Source organism: Puntigrus tetrazona, chromosome 2 (assembly GCF_018831695.1).
Source record: "Puntigrus tetrazona isolate hp1 chromosome 2, ASM1883169v1, whole genome shotgun sequence".
Taxonomy (NCBI): domain Eukaryota; kingdom Metazoa; phylum Chordata; class Actinopteri; order Cypriniformes; family Cyprinidae; genus Puntigrus; species Puntigrus tetrazona.
In genome coordinates this window covers 7,339,061-7,347,459 of record NC_056700.1, presented here as the reverse complement: position 1 = coordinate 7,347,459, position 8,399 = coordinate 7,339,061, and the positions used below count along the sequence as shown (strand labels likewise).

Here is an 8,399-nt window from a genome sequence, read left to right as displayed (position 1 = left end):
CTCGCTACGAGTTAGTAAAGAGGACTTGACCTTGTTGTCACGTAATCTGTATCAAACCACTGGAGGCTATTTGTTTTTGCGCGTTTCTGGTTAGGGAGGCCAATCGCGAAACTAGAAATAGAGATGCTATTGACACTATTGACTTGCCCGAACATTTTACCTTCGTGGTAATTGCTGTTTTGCATTGTTTATATTTTATAACGAAGCATTCTGCGCTCCCATGTGTGTTTTGATCTTCTCAAAAGGTTGAATGTTAGAACGCATTACAATCAGCTGTATTTAAATATGGCACGAGGCATTTTAAAATGCGGTTAGCAGCCCCATCAAGGGCACTGAGAACACGGTGGCAGTGGCATCAAGCCTCTGGTAAAATGTACACAGAGGGGAGACCCTCTTTATGTGAGCAAAGGGCTTATGCATTTTGACAAACCACACTGTTTAAGATATAATAGCGGCATAATCACGGCCCCAGGCTGTCATTCTTCAGCATAATGGCCTGCTTATTCATCTGGGATGGCTTATGTCCCCACAACGATTTTATTTCCCAAGATTACCTTGTTTTCTTGTTCTCCTAACTGTTTTTTCTGTTGTCCTACCAATTTTATCACCTTGTTCCTAAGCCCCTAATTCCATCTCACTTTAATTTTAGTGTCAAAAAATCCATTTATATTTGAATCCAAAAATACCGAATTTTTTCCCATATATTTTAATGTTAAATTTATCACGATCGCAGTCTAATTTGGATTTATTTCATGCGGTATTTTGACGGTGAAGGACAGAAAATAAATATACAGTATATATGTATAAAGATGCCCAAGCAATGTTTTATTGAAGTTTTATTTTACAAGTTTTTAAATCTACAACTGACATAGGGAAAGATGTGTATACTTCCGGAACACTCTCCACCAATATAGGCTACAAATTCACCACTTCGTGTGATGTCGTGAGTGACTGTATATTGATGTTCACAATGAAAGAGTTACAAAGACGACCAGACTGTATAGGTTAAATAATCTGGGGGAAGACGCAGGCGGGCTGTGCGGCCCACCCAGTACAATCTTACAAAGGGACAGCTACCAGAATCATCACAGGGTTAAATTCTTCTCAATCTAAAACATAGAACTTTAACATTTGCCTTACCAGTAAACATTTATAGATAGACTTTGTATTGTACATATTAAAATACTTTACAAACACAATGAGAGCTCAGCACTGAGAGTGTAAGAATGAGCAGAGAGGGGGGAGAAAAAGCTGCCATACATAGAAGTGCTTTGCTTTCTACTTGAGAACTCGGCATTTGACCGCTATTCAGAATTGTTTCCAGTTGCAACATTTATATGCACTTAAGCACTAGTTTTCTTCAGAGTATTTTCCCTCCGAGTGTTAATATGGCGATCTCCAATGATATGCATGGTCTATAATTGCATTTCTTCCACTGCCTGAGGCTGCATGTAATTAAAAGCTTTGCATATGTAGTCAATGAAACAATTTTCTCATTACCCAACCATCCTCAATTTACCGTGGTTTAATCCTGACCATTAAACAGGTTAGGTTTAATTAATCTATTTAGTTGTGCAAGATTTACATTTACAACTTGTGTGATGTGTGTTTTGAGAACCACGATAATTGAATTAAAAGAAAGTTATTTTCAGATTCTGGTGTACAGTGCATGCAACTGGCTGAGATCATCTCCAAAAAGTGCTTATATCAAACATCTATGCCCATCCAAAACATATAAATAACACTAAATCTAATTCATGGCCTGTCTGTATTTTATGCAAAGCTGACAAATGTAATATCATGATGAATTAAATTAGACCATCGTTTTATTGTCTATTTAATCCTCGAAACAACAAGCCCTCTAAAAGAGTCTGAGATTTTTACTAGTCTCAACCTCAGTGCCATACTTTTCTGAGTGTTGGCCCTAATTTTAGAAGTCCAGGTGGCATGTTAGTAGTGGTAGAGAGATGTTCCCTTGCTCAGGTAGGTTTCAGTCTCCTGCTCAGTTGGGCAGCGTGTCCAGGCCCAGTGATGCCGCATGCTGCTTCGCCCGCAAGCGTAGGTTCTCAATGCTGGTGGTCTTGCTGTTGTGGCTAGGAAGACCTCCAGAGGCCTGCAGCAGAGGGCTGTTCCAAACCTGTTGCGCATGGTGAGATAGGGACTGATAGTATGACTGACAGGGGAGGGAGCCCAGGGGTGCTGGCATGTTGACATTCATGCCCAGGTATGGTATAGACGACGGGGTTGCCATGTCAAAAGACGGATAATGAACCAGGTTGTTGGTAGCTGCCATGTGCTGGCGAAACTGCTCCTGCAGACGGAAGAGGCTGAGCGGCGACGAGGAGTATGAGTGACTCTGAGAGATCCCGCCAGTCACCCCGCTAGAAGAAGATGAGATAGCCGGGGAGCCCAGAGGAGAATCTAAGGACATAAACATGGTTGTCAAGTTTTAGATCAGAATTCTTCATAGTTTATTCACCACGTGTCTGCTATTCTATTCTGCTATTTGATGCGTCCTTAAACACAAAGACTCCATTTCCAGCAAATCCATACAAATAATTTTTGGTTCCCCAAAGAGCCTTTGAGTGAAGAGTTCTTACAAGAATTTTCACTGTAAAGAAGATTGCATAGATGTCTTTGATGGAACCATCAATGCTAATTAAGAAGCTTTAATTTTAAGAGTAAGGAAAATTAAATTGCAAGAGCAATAAATAGCAAATACACACCTGGTTTGGGGCTGAGACGTTTGCAAAGTGGGGACATGTTTCCGGGTGCTGGTTCTTTCTCAACCTTCAGATCTTCTCTGTGTTGCTTCATCTCCTCTTCCTTGTCAGTCGCGTTGTCCTCTGTGGCCGACTCGCTGCCTGACTGCTCTGCCGATGTCACATTAAGCTCAACGCTAAGTTCTGATCCCAGCGCGTGAGGAGCCGCCTCTGCTTCCATGGAGGAGGAAGATGATGATGACGAAGGTGGCTGGTTCTCAAGATTTATGCTGGAAGGGGCATCGTCCTTATCGTTCGTTGTCAGGGGCCCATCTGTCGAGACATCTTTCTGCTTCTGCAGTTGCTCCTTTTGAAGGCTTCGCTGCTTCTTACGAAACTTTGCACGGCGGTTCTTGAACCATACCTGGTGGCCAGAAAACAAGGTGTAGAAACATGATAAATGCAGGTATTTGTAGACAGTAGTAATATGATGAATTGGTATTTGTCGTGTCCTACCTGTACGCGCGCCTCAGGTAGGTTGGTGCACATGGCCAGGCGCTCCCGCATCACTACATCAGGATAGTGCGTCTTCTGGAAGGTCTTCTCCAACGCCTCCAGTTGCTGGGCCGTGAAAGCGGTGCGACTGCGGCGTTGTTTGCGATGTTGAGAGCCGTAGCGAGCCTCAAGTATGATATCTTGAAATGTACAGCCGTTGGAAGACAAAAGACACGGCATATTTAATTCACTGTTCTATCGCAGTTGTTAGTGAGTTGTAAAGAGGGACAAAGAGAGAACGCACTTACCAGCCAGTCTCTCCGCGAGCGTGAGCGCGTGAACGGACGGCCGATAGTCTGGCGCGTGCTGCGCCTGTTGCGCCGCCTGTTGATGCAGGTTGTACATGGCGCTCAGTGAGTTCATGGCGTGGAGAGAGTATCCGTTCACTCCGTAGTGTTGCATGTTTCAAAAATATCTGCAAAAAGTAAGAACGAGCTATAATGGGTTTTTTTTAACACTAAGCTTTTTCTGTTGGTTAAAAGGTATTTTTACATTCACAAAAGTGAGACGGAGTTAAAGCGAAAGTCAGGCTATAGAAGCTTTCAAAATAAAGTGGCGTAGCCTAAATAGAAAATAACTATAGCATAATTTTTCTTTCAAGATTTACAATAGGCTAAATGAGCTAAATGGACTAAATCACATATTTCGGAAACACGGGCCTCTTTAGCTTTTATATTTAATAGCCTAAACAAATAAATTATTGACAATATGATTATTTGAGACTTGCTGGAGTCAAGACTGCGGGTATAAAATAAAACATTAAAATGCCTTAAATGCAGTGAATAATTGAGGTGATCAGTCATTGAAGATGCTAAACACTTAACTATAGTTTATGTATTAATAAATGTTCCTGCCTTAATTTGTTTAATTTACTAAAGCAAATATTTTTAAAAACCTCGCTTTCTTGTGTGCTATTTTTACGAAGCTCCACGCAGTTAAATATAATCAATTAATTTAGGTAGTCGGTTTATAGCCGGGGTGTCAAGTAGCGCTTTTAAAAATCCGCTTATAGGAGCGGAACTGTGCTCATTAATATCCAATTATTGTTTCGTCCAATCCATTAGTCATACACAAGGAATTAATTGGTGCAATTATCACTTGTTTACCTAATGAGCTCCGACTTATGCTTACTACATTAGATTTATAATTTCAGAGCCAAATTACCGTGGCAAATCCTTTAAAAACAGTTGTCAATGAATCATTGATTGATTTTAGCGAGATCCAGGCCCAGGCTGCTTAAGAAATGAACGAATGTTTCGAAACAAACTTCATTATATCTGCTCTGTCATCGAAATGTATTTTTTTACTCAGAATTTCATACGCTAAGACTTATATTAGGATAAGACGCTATTTTAATCGCAATATTTAAAATTATGCTGTTAATTCAAAAATTGTCCACGAGGTTCGGCGTCCTGCTTCTCCGGCCATTTTTCATAGAGCTTCGCAGATAAAAATGAAAGGCTCCAGGACACGATTAGATATGTATTAGTATAGAGGTGGTTGATAGGCACGAATATCTCCGAGGCCAATGCGCAGCGCATTATTAAGAGAGGAAGCGGGTGTCCAGGGACACGGAACAGCCTCGAGTTTTAAACTAAATTGTATTTCCAACCAGCCTTTAAATTGCTCGTTATTTACTTCGATTCGTTTCGTTTGTAGCCTAAATGAAATGAATGAACTAAATAAATAAAAATAAAAAAAACAAACATACTAATTAATCAAAATCAAATTGCGTTAAAATGTCTAACACAATTATATGAAGTTATGGGTCATATTCGAGCAGTGCTGTAATAATAATAATAATAACAACAGCCTAATAATAAAAAATAATCAAATAAAGGTTATAAATCTTTTTAGTCAGAATAATTCTGACACTAATTTGCAAACATTATATCGCTTATATGGCATTGTGACAACTTGTGTATGTCATGATAATTGAAGGGCATTTTAATAAGACAATTTTTTTTTTAATTCCATAGGTGGTGTTATTTAGATTAACCGATTAACTGCGTTTTAGTAATAATTGCATAACTATTAAATTGACCTATTTTGTTGTTGTTCTTTTTTATAATTTCTGCTTTTTATAACATTGCTCTTTTAAGTTTAAACGATATAAAGTGCCGCTTCAACTTGTCACGCTTTGCGACCGGCGACAGCGGTTAAGTCCATTCAGAACTTAGGCAAGGAAATGTGTTCGGAGGGCTCGTTTAAACGCTTTTGGTGTGCGGGTATCATCCTCGTCTGTTACAGGCCACCGAAACGCTTACCCTCCTCGGCGTGGAAGCTTCTGAATGACACTCGGAGAGCCCGTTCCCAGACTATTAAGTCAGCGTACCCGTCTGATGAATGTGATCAGAGGGCAAGAGGGAATAGTTTAATTCGCTTGGACAGAAGGTGCTTTGCTAAACATTTACTTTTCTCCCCCAAGTATTTGAATTGAATGGGGTCCGCTTCTCTCCCTCCCTTCTCTCGCGGCCCCTTATCCCATCGCCCCGGGGCCACGTTTTGGCTGAGATGTATGGCTTCTCTGCGGGTAAAATATGCATGTTGATCCCCATTTGGGTCCCCGTCTAATGGAAGTGCAAATAGGTTTCGACTGTGGAGACCTCCATTTATCATCACCGCTGACACGGACGGACGTATACAGTGAGCTTACGTGTGTGTGTGTGTGTGTGTGTGTGTGTGTGTGTGTGTGTGTGTGTGGCTTCAGGAAACGCTCGCGCGTGTTTTCCGAGCGGAAATGCGTTACAGGCCTACACCGGCTTGCGTTTTGTACTTTTGGTTCGCCCGTGTATATGCGTGTTAGAGCTCACATTTAACAAAAGAGCACGCACATTTAAAATAAGCAGCCTAATAAAAACAAGTGACCAGCTATCAGTAGCGATTTAGAACGACTAAGCTAATAAAAGCACAGGCCTAAACAATAAAGACGCGCGATTTACCATTCGCGTTTGTGAAATATTTGTTTAAGCGAACTTCGCCAAACGTCAAAATTTCGCCACAGGCCGACTAATATTTCGCACAAAGGGCAGCTTATTTTAATGCTATTGTAGTCTGTTCATCCGCCTGTTACTGCTGCGGGCAGTGTGACGCTCCATGCTTCGATTATTAAAACCTCATTATGCAAATTGGCATGTACAGTGCAACTTTTTGATCCGACTAAATTAGGAAAAATGTTAGCGTTAAAAGCCCATTTGACCTGGGGGCACTATTTATCGTGTCTCGCATGACATATATTAATATTGTCACTCATATTTTTGTATCCTTCACTGACTAAGCCACCCCCCCAGCATTTATGTTAAACGCCGAGAGGTTTATATTACTGCATTTCCAAGTTGGAAATTATTCTCTCGTCGAAATGTATTTTATATCAGATTTTAAACATTCTGAAGAGAGTACAATAAGTTTAACCCACTTTAAGGCCAGTGTCAATTTTAAATTTCAAGTTTTAACGAAGGCACCCTGGCGCACGCTTAAAACAAATCATTGATTTAGCCTATGTTAGGTCTTTGTCACACATAAGTTTATTTATTTTTTTATTTTTTTAGTTTAGTTTAGTTTTTTTTTGATGTGCCCTCTGGAATACAATTATGTAGGCTATCAAAAAAAAACACTTTGCATTTTAAAAAGTCTAGGCTGTATGAAGGGTAGTCTAAAGTACTCCAGCATAATTAATTTACTGTTATTTAAGATAGGTTATATTTTAGACGTTTAAATGTTACTGTTTTTACGTAGCCTAAATAATTGCATACAAGCGGTTCCTTACCTCAGTCTTGTCCTTTATCCAGTGTTTTAGACTGTCACTTGGTATTTTGTCGCTCGTAGCCCGTAGTATTTCCCAGATGTCCTTATCGCGTTTTTCAAAATCTAAGAGCCCATTCAAATGTATCCGCTAAGTATCAAGCGACTCCAAACCGTTCCCTGCGCGCTCTTCTCAGCACATTGCGTCCATCTATTGACACGCGCTTTGAGGAGGGATTTTAAAGACCTCCGCGTAACATCAAGGAGGCTTGCTACTGGTCCTTGAAGCTGTCAATCAAAGCTCGTCGGTACTTTTTGGCCGCGTTTGGACTCGGAGCCAATTGACCCTTTACTTGAAGTCTTAAATTACGCACTTGAGAGCACTAATGTTGCTTATGCTTATGTACGTTTTGCGCATGTTATGTGAGAATAAAAAGAAAATAAACTACTATTTTTTTTATATTTTATTTAGGAACAGAAGAGAAACGGCTTTATATATCTTAGTTCGATTATGAGGAAAAAACGTTTTTATTTATTTATTCATTTCCAATAACTTTTGTTTTGTTTTCACATAGCTTACGGATTTATTCTTTGCTTGATTTATAGTTTGTTAATGTCACGCATGAACCGACATTTTTAGTAGGTTTAACTGCTTTTTCTAGAAACGGACTTTATCGAACTCAGCGTTGCCAAATTCAGTATGAAGGAAATGCCTCTTGAAAATATGAATATTTTGCTCGCTTACATTGTTCTCACGCGTTGACTTGTTTTGGTACTTCGCGAACATAGAAATATTTCTATAGAGGTCACGGTCCCGAGACTTTTTTTTTTTTTTTTTAGACAAACGAATATCTCATGCATTGGTTTTGTTTGCTTTTCGGCTTTGTCATGCCACCGCAGGAGAGACTGAAGGGACTTTAGAGATCTCTAATAGATGCCAGGCTACTGCCTTCACAATCTCTCCCGGCCTTGAAGGATTTGGGTGAGGATAAGGGGAGACAAGACGCTATTTCAGCCTCCAAAAAACCTCTGTCTTGAAATGACTGCCGGTAAGAGGATTAAAACAATAATGCCCTTCTTTTCTTGAAGGGTTTTTAGAAAAGATTTCTTCTCCCGGAGCAAAACCGTTTAGGTTGGAATTAAGGGCAGCGCAAAGTAGCCTTTTAATGTAAAGCTTGCATAATTTGTTAAAGATGCTCGCAGAAAGCGGGCCAGGGTGAAAATCCCTAACTGAATTTTATCTCTGACCGTAGTTATCATCTAGAGGAATTCGAAACGAGTGGAAATTGAATGAAACTGAGGAACTTTACCTCATATTTAAAATATTATCGTTTAAAAATGACGTGTTGTCAGCTATTAAAAAGGTGTTTGTATGTGTTCAGGTACGTTCATAAACTGTTT

The 8,399-nt window shown here is 39.9% G+C and overlaps 1 protein-coding gene across 2 annotated transcripts; it reads right to left on the bottom strand.

Annotated features, from left to right (window-relative positions):
- Nucleotides 1-804: 804 nt before the first annotated feature.
- dmbx1a (diencephalon/mesencephalon homeobox 1a) lies at nucleotides 805-7,189 on the bottom strand. Of its 2 annotated transcripts, none has more exons than XM_043256194.1 (5): nucleotides 7,024-7,189; nucleotides 3,506-3,672; nucleotides 3,219-3,397; nucleotides 2,727-3,126; nucleotides 805-2,421 (listed from the first exon to the last, which is right to left on the bottom strand). In XM_043256194.1, exons 2-5 carry the CDS (start codon nucleotides 3,657-3,659, stop codon nucleotides 2,003-2,005), a joined length of 1,152 nt encoding a protein of 383 aa, XP_043112129.1. In that variant the 5' UTR covers nucleotides 3,660-3,672; nucleotides 7,024-7,189; the 3' UTR covers nucleotides 805-2,002. The 2 variants fall into 2 exon arrangements, with proteins under 2 accessions (XP_043112129.1, XP_043112121.1); XM_043256186.1 differs by having other exon boundaries at nucleotides 3,219-3,413; nucleotides 3,507-3,672.
- Nucleotides 7,190-8,399: the final 1,210 nt, after the last annotated feature.

Excerpts from the sequence above, each read along its gene's own strand:
- dmbx1a (XM_043256186.1), bottom strand. The coding sequence starts at position 3,659 with ATGCAACACTACGGAGTGAACGGATACTCTCTCCACGCCATGAACTCA. Across the intron at positions 3,127-3,218 it reads TACCTGAGGCGCGCGTACAG|GTATGGTTCAAGAACCGCCG; the intron begins GTAGGACACGAC and ends TCTGGCCACCAG. Across the intron at positions 2,422-2,726 it reads ACGTCTCAGCCCCAAACCAG|ATTCTCCTCTGGGCTCCCCG; the intron begins GTGTGTATTTGC and ends TTATGTCCTTAG.